General features: G+C 40.2%; 1 protein-coding gene across 1 annotated transcript in view; it reads right to left on the reverse strand.

Moving 5' to 3' along the window:
* Positions 1 to 366: 366 nt before the first annotated feature.
* The window catches only part of ryr2b (ryanodine receptor 2b (cardiac)), an 81879-nt gene continuing 61119 nt past the window's right edge, over positions 367 to 21126 (reverse strand). The window contains exons 82-104 of the mRNA XM_050071469.1: positions 20829 to 20905; positions 20629 to 20702; positions 20253 to 20333; positions 19989 to 20077; positions 19760 to 19888; positions 18758 to 18862; positions 18435 to 18516; positions 17042 to 18330; positions 16813 to 16883; positions 16124 to 16268; positions 15879 to 15965; positions 14649 to 14855; positions 14275 to 14405; positions 14019 to 14061; positions 10452 to 10588; positions 9538 to 9598; positions 9030 to 9176; positions 8679 to 8813; positions 7374 to 7530; positions 7026 to 7090; positions 4295 to 4395; positions 2565 to 2616; positions 367 to 1524 (exon numbers count right to left, since the gene is read on the reverse strand). Of these exons, the coding sequence (XP_049927426.1) occupies positions 1429 to 1524; positions 2565 to 2616; positions 4295 to 4395; positions 7026 to 7090; positions 7374 to 7530; positions 8679 to 8813; positions 9030 to 9176; positions 9538 to 9598; positions 10452 to 10588; positions 14019 to 14061; positions 14275 to 14405; positions 14649 to 14855; positions 15879 to 15965; positions 16124 to 16268; positions 16813 to 16883; positions 17042 to 18330; positions 18435 to 18516; positions 18758 to 18862; positions 19760 to 19888; positions 19989 to 20077; positions 20253 to 20333; positions 20629 to 20702; positions 20829 to 20905 (3561 nt within the window). The 3' untranslated portion in view covers positions 367 to 1428. The remainder of the gene's footprint in view (positions 1525 to 2564; positions 2617 to 4294; positions 4396 to 7025; positions 7091 to 7373; positions 7531 to 8678; positions 8814 to 9029; positions 9177 to 9537; positions 9599 to 10451; positions 10589 to 14018; positions 14062 to 14274; positions 14406 to 14648; positions 14856 to 15878; positions 15966 to 16123; positions 16269 to 16812; positions 16884 to 17041; positions 18331 to 18434; positions 18517 to 18757; positions 18863 to 19759; positions 19889 to 19988; positions 20078 to 20252; positions 20334 to 20628; positions 20703 to 20828; positions 20906 to 21126) is intronic.

A 21126-nucleotide genomic window follows, 5' to 3' on the forward strand; every position in this document is an offset into this window, starting at 1 on the left:
CCGAAGATTGCATTACAGCATGTTTCTCAGCTGCCGCCTGCAGCACTCTCACTCAATACTGGACCAGTTTGAAAAACAGTTGTTTCCATTCGTCACTTAGACACTAAAAACATGGGGAAAGAGTCCAGGTTGAAGAATACCAAATTTTCCATTTAATCGATCTCCCACATCAGCGATGTCTCCTACATATTGTAGATTGACGATTAACTATAATGTTGCTTAATCCTAATAATGACTATTTAAACCACTATAGCTCTATCAATGGGAAAAGTATTTGGCAATATTGCAAAATCTGTTTATTTTAAAGAATATAATAATCCCAAACATTTTTGCATTTCTCAGGAAAAAAAGCAAAGGTTCCTCATGTTTACCTTATACCCTTTTTTCTGGTCCTTCAATGAGTTACAGGCATGCTTACAAGTCATGACTCAAGAAGCAACATGAATACATATCAGTAGCAGACTTTGTGTAAGCCCAGCGTTCGACCTTTGCATAATGAGGACAATATCTGTAGGTGGCCTTCCCACGCCTGTCATCCCACTGTTCAGCTCTGCGCACACATGCACACTCCGTGCAAGTTTTAACAGTTTAACAAAACTCACCATGCTCCTTTAACCAATGAGTTACAACCACGGATTCCCCAGAGAATTTATTGTCCGTCAGAGACGGCGGCCAATCATGTCGTTAAGCTCAGTGTTCCGCTTCCATGGCAATATTTTGACCTGAGCTCTGGGACACCTGCTGGTGTGCTACACAGTGGCTGATAATGAGAAGGGAAAAGAGCTGAAGCTGGGGAAGGAGAGGAGAGAGGAAGAAAGGGAGGGGGGGGGGATAAAAGCAAGGACAGGAGGAGGGGAAGGATCCTGGAGAGATGAGCACAAGAGACAAGAAGAAAGAGCGTGAAGAAACAGGGAAGAGGAGGGTAAAAAGAACAAATGCCAGAGGGAGAGTGTTTATCTGCATGTCACACAGGGGAGAGGGATGCTAGGCTGTGATTAGAAAGACAAATCACTTCATTCACAAAACATAAGCTTTACAGACGCATGCAAAGTGCCGTCAAACTGAATTTGCATTGCCAGCTTTGACTGCTCGAGATAATGACGCAGAAAACAGTATAGCAGTAGTAGTTTTTCTGTAGCCTCGAGGAACTACTGAAACGAGACTGCCAAAACAAACAGCACATTAGTTTTACATCCTAACATAAACAAGAGGCTCTCATTCTTTACTTCCCAAATAATTTAATCTATATCATTTAGAAGTACTGACGTGCATAACTATCAAGTATGCATACTTTGTGGGAAAATCAGTCCAAAATCAATAGTGCACACACAAAATTCACGGTAATTTAGTGAGTCCGAGGGCATCAATCAAGATGGCTTCAGAGTAATGCCATTATCTAGGAAGGCCTTAGATCTCTCAGATTTCTTTTCATCCCAGTTGATCCTCATATTGCTTACGGAAACAGTCTCCCACAGGGAAGAATTCCCAGCACCGCTCCTGGTACATTTTCCACACATAGGATTCCTGGCAAAGACAACAGAGCAGTAATATATCTCTTAACTACCCCAAACGTATCCATTCTTCAGTAAAATAACTCTAAACAGTGTCCACAAATAATATTGTTTCAAATTTAAGCTCTTCCAGTGTTTGTCTGGCCCGTCGAGAAACATTTTCCACATTCCACCTAGCAGCTCCCTCTTTAATCCACACCTGAGAATAACACCACACTGAAAGGATACACACAGTATATCTAGGGATGAGTCCCAGAGCATAGCTCCATTTGGAAATAGCACCCAATTGTCGTAAATGTTTCAGGGTGATAAACAGTGTAATATTTTCTTCCTTTTATCAATTCCGCAGCATCAGATCCAAAATGCAATCTGCGCTGCGAAGATAAACCCAAATTATACCGAATATGAATGGATTTATTACTGTTTTTATTTTACACTGTGCAGTGTTTACAGTTGAGCATGTCCTTGTTTATTCTGACGGACATCTCTTTCATAGATTTAGGTACAGTACAGTACAGTGTGAGGAACAAGAGAGGAAGTTGAAGCTCTTTAAATACACTGAAACTATTATTTCCTCGCTGATTTACAGCAAAGCACTCGTCTTTGCTCCTCTAAGCCACAAGTCATTTGAACATGTTGTAGTGAAAAGATAAGACAAGTAAATTAAAATACTTGCAAGTTGAAACCCCCCACTTCAGATTTATAGCTGTAATACAGTAATGGTTTATGAGTGAAAAGATAAATTAGAATCATAAGGGGTATGCCTGGTATGTACATTATCATAAAATGTGCGTGTTGAGACTGATAGGGCTTTTGAGAGACAGAATGAATACAGATTCTGTCTTTGCTGAAAAGGTTACACCACAGCTTTGTCACTGTGATGACATAAGCTGGAATAAATAGGTCACTGAGACACTCAGGAATGATTGTGGATATATTAAGGAATGTGGCATTTGGCGATGACAGAAGAATTGTTTCCTAGCTTTAAAAGTGCACACCTTGTTCTGACTTTGATTGGATCATGCAATAAAACAAGAGAGATGACTCGTATACCTGCCCCGTGTGTTCAGTTTCATCCTTGTTAATAAGGTACATCAGAAAAAATCTGTAGGGACACAGAAGAGGGGTTCATGTAGCGACTCACGTACCTCCCACACAGAGAGTTGCAGCATTAAATTAAGAGCTTGTGCACAAGGCCAGGGATTGTGGAAACAGTTGTTAGGTATTTCAAGTGGAAATACAATGAGAGAAAACAGCTGTATTTTGACAATCAGGTTATTTGCTTCAATGCTTGCAATCATTTATAGGTTGACAAGAAGAATGAAGCAATGAATTGTGACGTTTCAGTCTGCAGACCTTCATCAGGTAGGCTTTTAATGTTGCATGAAGGACAACCATGCATACATAGACATGAGCATAGTAAGGTCTGTTGGTGAGAGGATGCAAACACATAGAGGAATCCATACTAATTAGGTTCAATAAGCTTTGTCAATGGTAATTACTGATGTGGTAACAGTGCACAGTGCAACAACAACTTACAAAATAACCATTATTAACCATTTGCATCATGGAAAAGGTGTTCATTAATTCAGTGGGTCAATTGTGCATCCACACAAGTGCCATACAGTGTTTGTGACATTTGTGTTATATGTGCAAAACCATTGAAAACCTGATAAAAAGTGTGTCAATGAAGACTTAGGTAAGTATTTTCTGCTGTTACACAAACATTTTTTCACCTCTATTTGCATTTCATCCTTTTGTGATGAGTTTTATTTGTATCTTCATGGATTTTTCTGCTATATTTTCTACTATTTTATTGTTTGTTATCAAAAAAACCTCATATGGATGCTGCAATATGTGTTAGCGTCCTGTGACCGATTGATTCATACCTGCCTGTGTCTATATTTGTATGGTAGTGGAGCTTCTTTACTTCTTAAAGGATGCATGGAAGTATGAAGGCAGTGGCGGTTATGCTTGAAAATAATGTATCTATTGTCGTACACAAAAGGAGTATAAATGAGTCTTAAGAGGAGGCAAAAAATCCTGTGTTTTCGTCTGTAGGCTTAAGTTGGTCGAGACACATCCACTAGATGGCACAAGAGGGCAGAGTCAAAAGTTTCTGACAACAAAAACATGGCGACGGTGGAGGAGGTTGTAATAATGTTCCATTTAAAGATGGCTGTATTGTAGCTGGTGATTGTCACTGAGGCCATTCAATACAAACGTCCCATTCCGCCATTTTTAAAGTCTCTTTATCATGTTCTACTGTCATGTCTTGCTTGAACTATGCTACACTGCCCCCATGATTTCCAGTGGTACTGCTCCAATTTGTCCATATCTGTACGCTTTCAGAAAATGTGCACAAATACGGACGACATGAACGCAGAGTACAGACAGAAGGCGGTTATTGATAAATATGAAACAAGTGCAGGTGCGGAGGTCTACCAGGGAATGTAAACATAACACTGCCGTTAATATTTTAAACCAAAAACAGGCCTAAAGCCAAACAGAGTGACATTGTTTAGAACATGATAGGCTATTGGTTTATAGGGATAAACTGTTAAAACAGCCAAGTGGATGAATGATTAACTAACATGAACACAAATGGAGGTGTCATTTTTTCGTAAGTGATGTTGGCGCATGCATAATATTTATGCTTCACTGCAGCTGTGAAAGGCAACATCACAAACGCCTTCAACTGGCAACACATCAAGTCGTGAGTTTTAGTATTTACAAAATTAGTAGGTCGAGGCATGACAGTAGTGAGTGTTAAATCAACTCACAGATAGTTGGCCAAGTTGTGCTCCTGTAGAGTGTGAGTCTCGAAGCCATGAGGGACCGTATCAAAGTACTCACTTCCTATTCCACATATAAAACATTTGGTCTGCGGGAGGAGAGATGTAAGACATGCAATGATTCATGAAACGGTCTCAGAGAAGCATGTTGTCAAGAGCATGTTAAAAGAAAAATAACCTCAAAGCCAGAGGCCTTTTCTGTTAGTGCTCTGTGACTCAGACGCACGACAATATGACACCTTTTAAGATGCTTCTCTTACGACGACACTCAAAGGATGCCCACAAAAGGACTGTAAATAAGAGCAACTAAATACTCCCAGGACTACTCACTGCCAGGTTTTCAGAAAACACAGGGGGGCATATTTGCTGAGGATTTGCATCATTTTGGGGGGTATGAAACAGTCAAATTACCTCTGCCCATATTTAATATGTAGCCGCACAAAAGTTCTGTGTTGGTAAAATGACAGAAAAAAAGGGATTTGGGGTTAAAGCAATGTGTATTTAGGGGACTCCTATTTAGAGCTACAAATTATGGGGATGGGAGTAGCAGCAGAAACTGATTTATCATTGCCAACTGCAGCAGAGCAAATTGTGTCTAAATAAAACAGTGCCTCAAATTTTTACAGCCGCTTTTCCCAGATGTTAAATATCTGGGAAAAGCAGCTATAAAATCTGAGGCACTGTTTCATTTTTTGAGAGACACACAGTGGAGAGAAACCAGGGAATACATGAAAACACACATTAATAACAAGACATGACCTGACACCTGAGAGCTCCTATTCTTCCTCTGGCCATTCAGATTGGGTGATTGAACAATATTCAAGAGGAAAACAGACAGTGTGAGCTGTGTGATTTGGGTGAAGTGGGAAGTGAGAGACATTTTCTTTTATACTGTACAAACTATGATGACTTAAGAGAGTTACTGTTCCATGAAATGGCTTGACTAAACCCTGAGATACTCTGGTCCTCTGAAGACCAAAAGCTGGAATGGCTGTTTAATTTTGAAGTGTTTAGGTTTGCCAAATTTGCCACAAAAGTGGAAAAGAAGGAAAAATACAGTGTTTAATTAGCACTTGTTTTACTCAGTGATTTGTTTACTGAGGATGCGTGAGTCGCTTTGCTCTATTTTTTGTTTCCCCTCTTCTCTTTTTTTCTTATTGTTGTCTGCTCTATACTAGACTGTGATCCTAGCTTGTTTGATTTTATGGTATCTTGTTAGTCCCTGCAGGCTGGGCATAATTGTTTGCATGGCACAATAATAAAAAATTAATTCATTTACTCACTATACTATACACTAATATCATACTGCTCATGATCATATCCCCTGCTTGCTTCAGTTAAACATTTTGCTTGAGTTCTTTTTTAGTCTTTTTCTGCACAGCAGCTCTCTGCTTTTTCATGTGATGTGTATTTTTCATGTGAATGTACAGTGTTTGCCACTCAAGAGGGAGTGACCATGACAACTATGCATTCAGTGACATCACACGTGCACCCTTTATGTTAAGAGGGTAGCTCGCCGCCTTTGATCTCACGCCTGCCTCTCCTGCACCTTTGGACTTGTTTGCCTGTTCCGACTACATACGGTTGTCAGCCTGCTAATAAAGTCTCTTGTAACCTTACTTGTCCTGCCTGCATGGCTTGCTTTGGTAGGATTCTGTTCACATCTGCTGCTGCCTTTAGAGGCGTAGCTCTGAGGTTTGTACAGTATGCACCGAGGCTACGTGGTCAGTAAACTCCTGAGGTTCCAACAAACAAGCGTTACATGTAACTGGCTCAGCAACTCTGAGCGATGCACTTTGTGGAATCGTAATTATGAAGAAATGCACCTTCATTTGTATTCTGCTGCATCTAGCCTTCACTCACTAAGCCCTAAATGAACTTACATTCTCTAACAACACTACACTTGTGTCAGTATGCAAGCAGTGTGACAGGAGTCTAACAAGCCTCAGAGACTGAGAGTTCTGAGCAAATAATGATTTAAACAGCCAACTGCTGCCAAAGACAGCAAGTGATGCTTATCTTATCCAAAATATATTCCATGTGTGCCATTTACACATAAATACCAGTGATTTTTTTCCCTCAGATTTCACTTTCTGTTACTGTTATCCACTAACTATTCAGGAGGAATAGATAATGGCATCCTCTCATTAAGGCCAGTGGTACGATCGTTTCCTGTAACACACAACAACTAAATCTACTTAACTTGCTCAATCTTGTGCTCACAGTTATCTCTTTACACACTAACTTAAATTACAACTGACCTCAAGCTTACTTGACAACTGTTGTCAAGTATTTATCCTGTTTGTATCTAAATCGGCACAGCACTTCATACTGTGCAACCACAGACTGAGTTTGGCATTACGGCTGCTGCCATCTTGGTTTTTTGGAGCCAGAAGTGACCATATTTGGATAAATGGCTGGAGCTGTGGAGGAACGAGGGGTGGATCTGATGGAGACTAATCAGCTGACAGTCGTCACTTGAAGTGGTCCTGCCCTAATTACGCATAACTTCGGCTTCCAGAGCCATCCTTCAAAGAACGTTTTTGGCACTTCTGTGTTGGGTTCTGTGTGTTGGCTTCATTTTTCAGCCCTGGAGGTTGCCACTTGTGTACAACCCCCATACAACACAAAATTACTTCCTATCAGTAGTGCACTTGCCTGTGCTGGAATGTGTGCGTACAGGAAAAGAGTTTTTCTGAGAGAAAGTGCCAAATCTCACCTCCATATCCTCTTTCACCTGCTCCTGCTGGTCACGAAGCTCCCCAAAGGCATCAATTATCAAGCCTGAAAAAAAAAGGGACACAATTGTGTGTCTGTGTATCTGTTTGTGTACATGTATGTGTGTGCACGCTTGTCTCTGAACGACAGGTGTCAGTGAAACTTAAGGACTCGGTGGAATAAACAGATACTTTGTTCTTTCTTGAATTCCTCATGAAAAATTCATAAAGTGTGCTCTAGTCAAACAAGAGGAATAAAATGTATCTGTGTGTGTCTCAGTGAAAAACATGTGGAATACATGTTGATGCTGAGCTGTATTTGTGAAACAGATTCAGTGTTTGTGACTCACCCTGGATGATGGCCAGGAGGATAACGATGACGAAGAAGAAGAATGTAATGTCGAAGACGATGCGCTCCACCTCAAACTCATCTCCAGCAGGGTCCTCGATCTCATCACCAATGCCCCCGCCCGCACGCACTCCAACATACATGTGGAACATGTAGCACTGACAGAAAATACATTTTATATTACTGTATAGTATGTGCAGCTGTTCTCTTTCTGACAAGGGTATGCAGTAAGGGGGGGAAATGTAAAGTATCTTAAAAATGGACTAAAGTATTGTTTTTTAAACTCCAAGGACGACACTGTAAATTGAAAATTCAAGCTGCAAAACAAAATCAAAATTTATTCAATTCATTTTCATGCCCGTTTCCATGCTAGTTGCTTCTGGGGAGCCATTTGAAAGTTTCCAACAGGCAGCATTTTTACACAATTTCACAGAACAGTGGAAGTTTTATTTTAATCAATATTCTGCCTCAGACAGTATTTCCCCAAGAGGAGCTTGTGTACAATTATGAGGCAAGAATTAACATTCTAGTTGTCTAGCAAAGACTGTACTGTGCTTTTAACTGCCAAGGATATTTTCCACAAGTAACCTGGACAAAAATAGCATAGAAATTGACTGCTAAACCTTCAAGGAATATCCCAACTTTGAAACTGGCACTTTTTTCCTCCATACAGGCCCAAACAGAGATGTCTCCTGCTTGTCTTTGGATTCACATTTTTGCCATTTTTGCATTTTATTTGTATAAAAAATGTGGTGGTGTTTAAATGTTGGAAAAGGGATTGCAATCACTGCTGCTAAAAGTCCAACATAAACAATAACACAGCGAGTGTGACTGAGGATTTAATGTAATATCCCCTGCCTCCTATAATAGCAGGGTTTTATTCAAATGCTATCGCTGCCAATCCGCCTGCATATGTGAGTGACAGTGGAGTTCACATTAGAATAGAGCAGGCGGTGGGGTGTTAATGTTGTGAATAGCCAAACAAAAAGCTATGCTGAGGCTTGAGGGACTGTTTTCTATCCATGTGTCCATCATTTTATGGAAAACTAAGACAAGAGGCTGTTCTTACTTTAACAATTGGGATCACTGTCAGAATCCTCCTCTACCGCTCTCAATCTGTGGCAGCAGAAAACCAAGTGTGCAGCTGTGTTTGTGTTAGAAATATAAACACAGAGAGACAGGACAGATTATATATATATATATATGGAGAGAGAGAGAGAGGGAGAGAGAGAGAGAGAGAGAGAGAGAGAGAGAGAGACAGACCTCTAAGTGTGTGTCCTTGTGTTCATATGCACATTTAACTTACAGTAAGCATGTCATTGCACTTCATGTCCCGGGCGTCCTTGTCTTCGCTCTTGTCGTAAAACTTCCTGAAGAAGTTGAAGGCCACAACAGTGTAGAGATAGACCACAACCGCCAACAGACCCACAGTGAGGACCAACTGACAGACACACACATAATTACAAAGGGATAGACAGAGGCAGATGGGCTTTAATACGCTTCTTCATCTTAGAAAAGCCTCCAATATAACCCTACAGCGTGAAAGCAAACATCACATGCATGCACACTGCACATATGAGCACACATTAAGACAGATGGATAGAGAATTAAAGACAGACTGACACACACACACACACACACACACACACACACACACCTGTTTTCCATTATGTGTGACTGAGGAAAGGATGGTGCGAAGGGTCTTAAAGCCCATGGCGATGTCCAAAAGGTGGGCAGCAAAGAAGAAGTTGTTGTAATGACCCAGAACCGACATGGCCATGTACCAGGCCAAGTACAAGAAGGACTGCGCGCACACCAAAGACGACATACACACACATAAAAACAGGCAATATAGATGACCAGGACAGATGAGAGAGAGACAAATGTGTATTTTAGATAAGGCAGAATCACAGGATATTACCACCGTCACTTATGCAGCATGTGCAATTGTATCAAACAAAAATCTTAGCGCAGCAGAGCAAGACATTAAACAAATGAGGGATAAGTCATAAAATATCAGATATGTTTTACGCACACTGCTCAGTAATTATCAGTTAACATAAATTGCAGGAAGTGACACCTTTATCTTGGCTATGTAGGAACAAGAGGGCACACACAAACACACTGAGCAGAAGCCACGAAATATTACACACGACTGAACTCACATTATCAGTGAACACAACTCCTAGTTTCCAGACCTGGTACTTCATGTCAGTGGAGTTGAATCTGAAATAAATAGCATCATCACACAGATACATGGTGAGAACCTGGAAAAATAAGGCCAAGATGTCCACGGCTAAAATCAGGCCCATGTTGCTACAGTGTCTTTTCTCAAAGAGCCCGTCTGTCACGTGGCTTCATTTCAGAATGTCCTGTTCCTCCTCAAGTACAACATAATGTTCTAGGACCTTCTTTTGTCTGGCCACCCCTATTAGGTAATACACACATACTCAAATACACATACACAGTATTAGTGAGATGGCTATTTATAATGGTGAAGGCTATTAATATTAATAGCAGCATCTAAAATGTTATTTTAAGATGTAACTAACAAGGCCAAGACAAGAACTGGGTATGCAGTAAACAGAGTGGTTGTGTTCATCAGGCGTCCCATTCACCTCTACAGTAAAGTGCATCAGATAAAGAGCTGTATTGATTTCCTTATTTGAATGTTTTTCCATTAATATTAACACCAAGTTGCCTCTATGCAAACATTCTTGAAGTTATCCTCCAAAGGATGCCACATTGGTATCATCATTGCAGGCTGCTAGGTGTGCATACTATATTACCCGTCGAAGGCCAGAGTTATTTATTATTTATAACGATACTATATATATGCTATACTGAAATAAAAAAACAATAATTTGAAAATCTTGCCTTTTGATGTGTCATGCACAAACAAACAACAAAAACAAGGACAACAAAGATTTAAAATCCTATCCTATACAACAATCCTTTGTATCTTTGAGAAAATGAACTGCATACAATGCTAAATAAATGACAGACTAGATGGCTGCAGTTTCCCACGGATCGCTTAAAGAATGCAAGATGGCAAGGACTTTTTTTTTTTACTACTCACAGAGCACTCCAGGTAGTGTCTCTCTTGAGCCTCCTCTCTTCTTTTCTCTCAGAGCTGAAGTCTAATGCAGCTTGGTCCAGACCGAGGAGTTCACTAATCTTCTCACTGCCGTAAAAGTCACCATACTTATCCATCACCTGACAGGGCAAGATTTACATAAAACAATAGTCTCTCAGGTGCCTCTTCATCTGAATAAAGAATGACAGGAGGTAGCAAGAGGTAAGAGATTGAATTCTCCTGCATGTAATGAGATGGCAGCTTAGTTCTGCTACAAGATGATGGTGATGCTTATGATGGCTACTCCCCAAAAAACCCTTTAACAGGAAAAACAGTGGTCAAAAACCTCAGGAAGAGCAACTGAGGAGTAGGGTTGGGTACCGTTCATAATTGAACCGATACGGTACCGGTACCGGTATCTGGAATTCGGTACCGGTACCAAACGGTACCTTATTTTGGTACTTTTTAACCCTATGGGCCCTAGGCCTTTTTGGGGTATTTTTACTGCCTTTACTTTTAAGCTCATATCACAGTCATTATAAAGGCTACATACACATGCTATATCTTTTGTTTTTTTTCAGGACAATCTGGGCTAACCAGATTTGCCATCATTTCATGTCCTTCTATGTGCCTGTATTTTATATTAATTTTTATATCAATGAAAAAAACAAATCCGTGTTACTAAATTCTTACATTTTTACATGTATCCCACCATAGCAAGTTGGAAGTTGACATATTCTACCATATATAAAGAGGGGAGACTCTCTGGAATCTGGCAATATAAGAACCATGATGCTGGGACATTCTGTCACTTCACAGCTGTCCAAAACATGTGGTTTGTGCCAGGTGGACATGATTGCCAGTATTTTTTCATTATTGCAAGAAATTCCATTGACTCGGAGAAAATCCACAGAGAAGAACGGGTGTGAATTTGGACGCACTATGCGTCGTTCGGGCCCATAGTCTAAACTTCTCAGTTTCAACATTTTATTGAGAACATTTAGGAACAGTGCTGCACCTTAACTTTTGTCTGCACATTGTTTTGTCGCCATTGTTGCTGAGTCTGAGGTGCGAGTCATGCGCTCTCGCTCCGCCTCCACCTCAGGTACCGAAATTTGGCACCGTTTCATTTTAAGTGAATCGGTACTCGGTAGTACCGACGTGAATCGGTACCAAGTACAAAAAGTACAGAGTTTCGGTACCCAGCCCTACTGAGGAGGGATCCCTCTTCCAGGACTGACAGACATGCAATAGATATGTGTTAAGACCAGGTAAACATACAAATGAACAGTGATCCATATGACAAAATGATACATGAAGAGATGAAGAGACAGACAGAGAGTGAGATTTTAGGAGCAAAGTGGTTGTGCACCCCACAGTAGCATGTTGGTTGTGTAGATGGTCTGGTCTGTTTTTACTGGGTGCAATCTGACAGTATATAAATAATTAGTAATGACATGGGCTTATGTTTTTTACCTTCCATCTAAACTATTGTATGTATATGTGCAGTGAACCTTGGCTGGTGACTGCAGAGTTTCTCCTTATCATTATGCTGCTGTGGCTCTGAGACATTCTCTGTCACTTGATTTATTGTCTTAAAACAAGAGCCAACCACAGTCTAGTTTTATTACGGAGCCATTTTCTTATTACAAACATAAGCAATCAAAGTATGATGAGCAATATCTACAACCTCAAAACTCAAAAGTGGATTAGCAAAGCACTTGAGGGCTTTATACCATCTATTTTACTGCAGGCTTGTAAAATGATGTAATACAGATTATTAAATGCAATGTGGCACTGCTAAACATACTTAATATAGAGTGGCCATCCCAGCATGGTAGTGCAGTAGTGGCCTTGCAGAAGTGCCTTAAGATACAGTGCCATTAATGCCCAAGACCTCAAGAAAAGCTCCAGGCTTTAAAGCCAATTTGAGATAGCAGCCAAACTGTGGAATTACAACGTCCGGTTAGCCACAACTTGCATTGTCAAAGAGACGGCGATAAATCAGTGGATATTTTTTTTGAGCATCACAACCCAGCGGTATGACTCCTTTCATTCCTCTGATCAATTCAAAAGTTTAGAAGAGCCACATGATTTAATAATTTCATTATCATTCAAGTTACTGACGTTAATACGGAAGTTCTCTGCTCAGCTGATGTAAGACTCTAGTGCGCTTCCTCTTTGGGTCCCACATTGCTGAAGATCCGGGTAACTTCAAACCTGGGAAACTGAACTTTTTTGACTTCATGGGCAACTGAGCAACTTTTATAGGAATGAACAGGGCCCTACCTCCAACGCCTGTTAGGTGCTAACTTAAAAAAAAATCTCTAGCTCTTCAGAGACCCACTCAAAAAAGTGCTAACTTTTCTTAATTTAAATGAATATTAAAATCTATATACTTCTTTCATAAGACATTGTGGGCTAAACAGCTACTGCAGGGTGTCTACAGGTATAAACAGGTTAAATTTAAGACTTTTTAATACCACTTTAAATGAAATTTAAGACCAAACTTGCCATGGAAATACACACCAAAAGTGAAAATATACTCTTTCCAAGTAAACACTTGATATCAGTTCAAAATGAACAATAATAATGACCCTGACGATACTTTCTGTGTTTCCAGCTCTGCATGTGCAATCCCACCTTCTTGATCCCAATTATGCCTAGTTTGAAACCCGTAAAACAGTGTCCTTTTTAAGGACCAGCGGCCAGCCTGTACTGTCAGTTTTCTTAAAGATATCTGTGGCAGTAAAAACAAATTTTACTTAAAAATATATTTTGGCTGAAAGACAGGCATATTTCAAAGCATGTTTGTTTGGTTGGCAGGAGTCTCAGCCTATCACAATCAGCTGTGGTGGTTTCCACCTCCTTGTCCTACTTGAGCCCCATCTACCCTTTGACCAAATTTGCAACATCCAAGAAAATCTCATTCCAGCTTAGTAAAATGAAGGTTTCAAAACAGCCCCTTAGAAGCCAGAGTGCCATCACTACCTCCATGTTTCTTTACAGTCAGTGAAACAGACAGTAGCACTCTATTCTCTGATCATTATACATGAAGTTTGGAACAAGATGGAACAGAAAGTGCTATAACATCATTTGGGTAGTAGAGATGAAATATGGCAGCCATTTCAAGACTTTGTGATTTTAATGACTGGCTCTCCTGATTTAATGCATCAGAACTAGTAAAACCAGATAGAGTTTTCTAGTTCAGTTCAACAGACCTACATCTCTTTTATTTTCTCTTAAATTCTGCTGAAAAGTCAATTGAATGTTCTCATAAAAGGAAAAGAAGACCAAAAAGGAGTTTCTTAAACTTAAAGCAAAGAATAATTTCTTTTCATCACAGCAGAGCTAATCCAAATGAGGAAGCTAAAAGTGCTGCACTGTCTCCGGAGACAATAAACTGACAGGGGAATAATTACACCTGCCATTAAATGGCTCATTAAATCTCAGTTAGTTTCTTAATGAAGTGTCACTGAGTGAAATATGCACACAATCACATACATCCATAAGCACATTTAGAATAGAACGTATAATATTTTTACAGTGCAAAATCAAAGAAGAGCTTACCTTCCTCTTCACAAATTTATCCCAGTAATTACTTGGAAATGATCTGAGAAGACAAAGACAATGATCAAATATTTAGAAAGGAAAAAAACGTAATTAAAAACAGACAACAGAAACATCACTGTGAGTGAAACATTTCTGCACTGTACAACTATAAAAAAGCTGCCAACAGCAAGATTCTCAAACTATTATCACTAGAATAAAACATGTTTGATATTAATTTGACATCAGCCAGCTGATTATGTGGCAACGAACATACGGTGTGTTAATGACCAGTCGGTCCCACTGCCCTTTGATGTCCTCCTCAGGGGGCTGCTCTGTCACATACAGCCCGTCAAACTCCAGCCTTCGCGCCACTTCCTTTTCACGTTTGAATATCACCAGTGGTACCTGCCAATCAAGCACTACAGTGATCTCTTGACTCTTTAAATGTCCAGTGCACAACTGGCAGAACTTCACATCTCTGACATTCTGATTAGCTGTATGGGTCAAAACCTAACAATGTGCTTCGTTGTCAATCTGTCCGTGGTTTAACACTACACTCTTGGGCTTTTATGATGGAGAGAAACTGATTCAAGAAAGTGAAATGAGTTCATTAAAAATCTATAAAAGTACGCGCTCATGCCGGTATACCTTGAGACAGTAGTATCCGATAATACAACAGAAGGATATGATTGTGTGAGCCACGGCCAGGAAACGGAGCGACGGCTCCATGTATCCACTACTCTCCTCCAGCACAAAATAATCTCTGTCCTCATCGTCGACAGCTGAGTCCAGTTCCTCACTGATAACAGATGTGACCGCTTCCTTCTCTTCTTGAGATTCAGGCAAGGATGCTACCTGGAAAGACAATAAGAGACCGAAAGAGGGAGTGACCTCACCAAAGACATACAAGCACAAAATACGAGAAACACACAATATAAGGCAGTACAATGTGACAGCATCAAACTCAAGGAGACCACAGAGTTAGACTGACTCCTCTCGGTCACAGTCTTTGGCGAATTGCTATACAGGCTCTGGTGAAAACACTCTGTTACAGACATGTCTTGCATTCTGAATTTTACTTGGATGAAAGAACAAAAGTATAAGTAGAAAAATGTACTTCAAATATTAAAACTTAAACAGTCTAATATGCAAATAAATGGCTGATGGATACATCACAATATCAGACTATTACTACTGATGCATTCTTGTGTACATTGTTTAGATTGGTCCATGTGCCGCAAATGTTGATTGCTGTGTAGTGTAAAACACAAATTTTATGTGACAATCCCATTTTTTGTAATTAAAATATACTCTCTAGAACAGCAGTTCCCATCTGATCCAGACACAGGGACCACATTTGTCTTAAGTGATTAGTTCAAGGTCCATGCAGTTAATATATATTCACCGTCTTGTGTTTGTCCATGTTGTGTAGCTAATTTGTTGTCTCAAGAAATGGCACTTCAAAACAAAAGCTCTCTGCCAGAAATTCCCTATACTTTAAAATAAAATGTAATTATTAACAAACTTGTCATGTTCGCGAGTCACTTGCAATCCATTCAGAATAGACCCATGACCCACTTTTGGATCAGGACCTGCCAGTTGGGAACCACTGCTCTAGAGATACTTGTAACTATTGCTGTCCAATAAATGCACTGAAATAAAAAGGAAACTATTTCCCTCTGAAATGTGATGTAGTCTAAGTAAAAAGAAGCATGAAATAGTGATATTGAAGTATACTTTGTAGTACTAAGTAATACTTGTACTTACGTACAGTGTAAGTACAAGTAATTTAGTAAATGTACTCAATTACTTTCCAATGTTAACACCCCTGCATATTTAATACTACAGCAAAATGTAATGCATTTGAATTTTACTCACCTTGTAGAAGAGGAGGATAAAGTTGATTGCAAAAGCTACAAACAGAGCTAGTAAGCGCATATTATAAAAATTCCTTGCAAAGTAATTCTGTGGAAAAAAGGAGAAAAAAACATTTAGGTATTTTCTGCCTGTACAAGTTTATGCCTGTGTATGCAAACTGAAGTGCTTGTTGGTATGCCTCTTTATCTCTGTTGGTTTGTATATGCATAAGTGCACAAGCATGTGTGAGTGTTTTTGTATATTACCAGCAGGCTCTTGTTATGAGTGCTTATCATCTCCCAGAGGGCAGAGTGTTGGCTCTCTGGTTCCTCTGACTTATTAGAGCATCTCTTGGCTCTCTGTTCTGCTTCTGCTTTCTCCTTCCTGGTTTTCTCCTCAAATTCCCTCCCTCTGCAAACAGTTCAGTCACAAACAGAGGAAGGGTCAAAGGTCTGAGATGATGAAATCCAACTTTTACTTTTAATAACTTCATATTTCTTTTGATGAAAAGTGACATCAACATGACAGTGCTTAATTTGGCAAGTTTGAGTTTTTATAAGTTTCAGACCTACAATGCACTGTCACAGCTACCAAGTGCATTGTAATGTAATGCAATGCCATTGTTAATTACTTTCGTACTTTAAAGGATTAATTCATCCCAAAATCAAAATACATATTTTATCTCTTACTAGTAGTGCTGTTTATCAGTCTAGATTGTGTTGATGTGAGTCTAAGAGAAGACAGCCATCTCCACAGCTGATATCGCCAACACTCGGCAACTCACAAGAAAATAACCTAGACTGGTAAACAGCATTACAGGTAAGAGGAAAAATATGTATTTTTGATTTTCGGGTGAACTGTCCTAATTGCAGTCAGCAATTCTAATGACTTGGGATGTTATGAGAACATTTAATAATTCCTCTTTCATGATTTAATGGGGAAGCAAAAGACTCACTTTGCATTCTCCACTTCAGGCACTGTCTCATCTTCTGTTTTTCCCTCTGTGACTGTGTGGGCCTTACGTTGCTGTCAGTGAAATTCATGAGGAAATCAAAAATTTATATAAATCAGCATCAAAGCAATAAAAAATTTAAGAAAATATGCTGAACAAAATTTGTGAGTATCACAACACATTGAGAGTCTTGTATCGTCTCATATTCAAATAAATTAAAATGAATTCATACCGTCCCCTGACGCTTTTCAGAAAAATCAGCAGTGGCACTTGTTTTGGAGGTCGTGTTGAACAGGTCAGTCAGACTGGCAGTTAGGTCTTGTGGTATAAGTCTGTATTGACCTCCATCCTTCTTCAATTTAAGACCAAATATGTCTGACAATACATCCACCTCCCTGGGGGAGGTCACAGCTGCCACATGGCCCATCTCCCTCAATTCTCTCTGAGAAGAGAAACTGGCTGAGTACTTCCTCAGCCTATCCACACCACTTTGCACCTCCATGACCTCATCAAGAGTTGGCTCGAGAATACCACCGAGCAAATCCGACATCCTCATCCTCTTGGCTCCCTCTATGAGCCCACCACTGACAAAGGCTATGTAGAGGACATATAAGATGCTGCGAATAACAACACAAATACACCGGACCTGAGCCATAAAAATGAATCTGAGGAAGAACACAGCTGCCATGAGGATATCCTTCATGGTCATCTTCATCAATGTCTTCAGGTTTTTGACAGAAAGCAGAGATATCAGCAATAACAACCAACGACACATGAAAAACACCCCGCTGTCGTCCTGAGCATCCTCTTCACTCTGTTCCTCTCCTCCTTTGTCAGCGCACCTCTCTCCAGTGTCAGAGCCAGATATCTGTGCTGCTAGCTGCATCTCAAAGATGGTGTCCTCACAGAAATTGACAAACATCTCCATTTTCTCCTTCTCTCCACCCTCATTGACCACATCAAAAATGAACTGACGCTTGGACTCTTTAACCTGAGGCTTCTCCCACTGTGTGCGGCTGGATTCACTGATCTCAAAGTAGACGCGTTCAATGCGCTTCCCACTGCCGAGGATCTCAATACGTCCTAGATAGGGTTGGAAGTACGTCAAGACACACTCTGCCAATTCCAAGAATGTCCTAAGTCTCGAATCGTTGGGCATGTGTTCGGACAAATTAGTGAGGAGAACAGCAATGCTGAAGCCGATGTCTTTGGCTGGCTCGTGGAAGCGATCCACAAAGGCCTCATAATCCACAATTTCACTATCGTCCGTCTTCATGCAGGACAGGAGGAAGTGAATCTCAGCTGAGGAGAAACGCTTGCAGTTCTCCATGGCTTTCTGGAAGTCCTTCCTGGAGATGTAGCCCTTACGATTAGGGTCGTACTCTCTGAAGGCATCTGAGGAGGTGAGGTCTTTAAGTTTGAGAAACATGTCAAAAAACTTGAGGATCATTTCCACATTGCCTGACGATTCCACCAACATATCCACCATCTGCTTTCCAATAGTTCCATTAACGACAGTGCCTGCAGGGGGGAGGATGAGCAGAGAAATAAATTCTGGATAATGGTGACTTGTCGCTTATTTATGATCATGAATTGTGCAAAAAACAATGAAGTGGAAATCTTGCCTTCTAACATGGAAAGCAAGAAAACAACCATGTCCTTTTGTAAATCCATGAGCTCTTTCAGCAGCTCAATTTGCCTTGAATCCTGAATATAAAATATAATACATAACAGCAAAGTCATTTCATATCTTACATTTTACAAATTTACAAGACACATTACCAGAGGCAGTTCACATTGTGCGCAACAACAGATTAACAGTAAGTGTTTTGTATGAACATAAAGACCCTAAAGTGCACTATCAACTAGAGAAGTATTAATCTTACGATTCAGCAGAATTTTGGAGGGAGGTAAGCTAATCAAATGTCAGTGGATTAATGTGCTATACCTGAGACAGCTTCATCTGCATGTGGGCAAAGACATGGAGAAATCCCACCACAGCGTCCCACAGACGACTGTGAGCTAGACTCTGTTGGTTCCCAGCACACGGGCCCTGGATGAACAGAACAACAACGTGAGCGGCATAATTTTAAGAAATATCTCAACTGTAAGACAATATGATCAGTTGGAGATAAGAAAGTAAATTAAACATTAACTTTTATCATTCAGTGCAACGTTCTCCGTTTCTGTGTGTTGAGGTCTAACAGTGAGAGCTTAACCTTGGCCTTTTTTTGGAGTCATAAATCAGTGCCAGTGTCAGGGCCTTATGGAAAATGTCATATGTGGGCTAACATGGGCCACGTTACATAATGCATTTGTTGACACTATATCACATAGAAGATGTGTGGCATGGCCCTTTTTTGGTTAAAGCTTGTTGTATGCTGTTTTGGGAAAAAGGTTAGTGCCTTATCTAAGCTGTAGAGAACCAGTCCAGTAAGACTTAATTATGAATGATTCTGGTGGGAGAGGGACAGACAACTTTGGCTCTGTATTCAGGTATAGTCTCTCCACAATGTAGTGTATACAATATATTGCTTCCTTCAACCCCTCAAATGCTTTGTAAGTTTATTTCCTGATTGCCAGTGTTGTAGTGAAGACCACCTAAACTGAGACGAAGTTGTGACCAAGACCAGAGTGCTTCAAGACCACGTCCAGACCAAGACTTTGAGTGTTTGAGACAGGGTCAAAACCAAAACTGATTAGTGATATCCCTCACAGTTGTCATCTTGCAGTCTTGAAATAAAATCCTGAGTCCAAACAAAATTGCAGTCAAGTCTGAGACAAGACAGAGACCTTGAAAAAGCAGTCTTAAGGCCAAGACTGATCTTTCTGAGTACTACAACACTTCTGAGTGCTGAGTGTTCGCAGGTAATTTCCACCACAGAGCTCACAGAATTATACATGAAATACAGTAAGAAGACATTTTAACCCGTGATGGAAACTGACTGACCTGTATGTACTCAGTGAGAGTGTTGAAGACCTGTTTGGCCACTTCTATGGCCTTGGAGAAGTTCTGTTGTCCATGTGCATCAATCACATCCTTCCCTGAGTAGTACCAGTAGAAGTCACTGATTGACTCCTGCAGTGTAGCACAAAGAGATATTTGTGGCTCGTAAGCTTAAATAAACCACGTTTGAAGTCAAAATATTATTGTGATAGATCAAAGATTAAAACTTCACCTGCACTCTCAGTAAATAGTCCACAGTGGTTATTATGATGTTGACGGTGGTGTTGTTGCCTGTTTGTGTTCTCAAGTAATTCTGGAAATCTAACACATAAAGGAAGTTGGAACATCAAAATGAATTTAACCATGTGTAGACAATGTAATTAGACAATGGATGTCAAGGTGTTACAGTTTGTGGTCCTTTTTCCAAAGACAACAGTATAATCTATGTGAACTTTGTGACAGTGTGCGAGTGGATACAGGCAATAGGGCAAATAACCTGAGTTGTGTCCTTCACAGAGCAGCTGCAGAAAACGGAACAGGTCACAGGTTATGTCTTTGTCAGGCATCACCTTCTCTCCTGGGAAAAGATAGGGTAAGAAATCAAAAGCGTAAGGGGCAAGGCATGGAGTTATACTGTAGGAAAGGTGCGGCACAGTGAATGAGAAAACGTACAGAGAATTTAAAAAGAGACACCATGGAGGGAGACAGCTGTAGAAAATATTTGAGACTGAGCAAGGCAAAGAAAGAAATAGGATTTTGAAGTGAGAATTTAGAGTATGTTCAAGGCCAGGGAATCTCACAGCTGGCTCTTCTACTAAGACATGGCTCCACAGAAACTGATTCTTTTTTTTATTTCCACTTGAATACAGTACCTGAGCTCTCGTCCATGGCCATGCCTAATCCTTCTGCTTTGTTCTGCCTCTCAAATGCGTTCAGATCCAGAACACTGGATAGAAGAAAACCACACACACACACACAAAAGGATGAAAAAAGCTTTTGCAGTCCTATTAAGAATGAAGGCCTCTGTCACATTTGACAGGACTTGACAGAGATGGTTCCTACACTCACTTACCTACATGACCGCATGAGTCCAGCCATGCTCTGAAAGAAACCAACGTCTTGCTTCTCTCTCAGATAATCCAGCATTTTCTATCAGACAAAAGCATCACAGAAAAGAGCTGATAGATGGACAAGGATCTCACCTGAAGCACATAAGGTTAACTTAAAAATGTATTTTTATTACTGCAAGCTTTGCTACAATGTCTCTGCATCAAGGCATCATGTTTATAAGAAGATGGAATTTGAGAGTAATATGTTCTGAATAGGGACACAAGAGATACAGAGAGATTTTATAATGGGTGTCTGTGGGA

This window comes from Epinephelus moara, chromosome 19 (genome assembly GCF_006386435.1).
Source record: "Epinephelus moara isolate mb chromosome 19, YSFRI_EMoa_1.0, whole genome shotgun sequence".
Lineage (NCBI taxonomy): Eukaryota > Metazoa > Chordata > Actinopteri > Perciformes > Serranidae > Epinephelus > Epinephelus moara.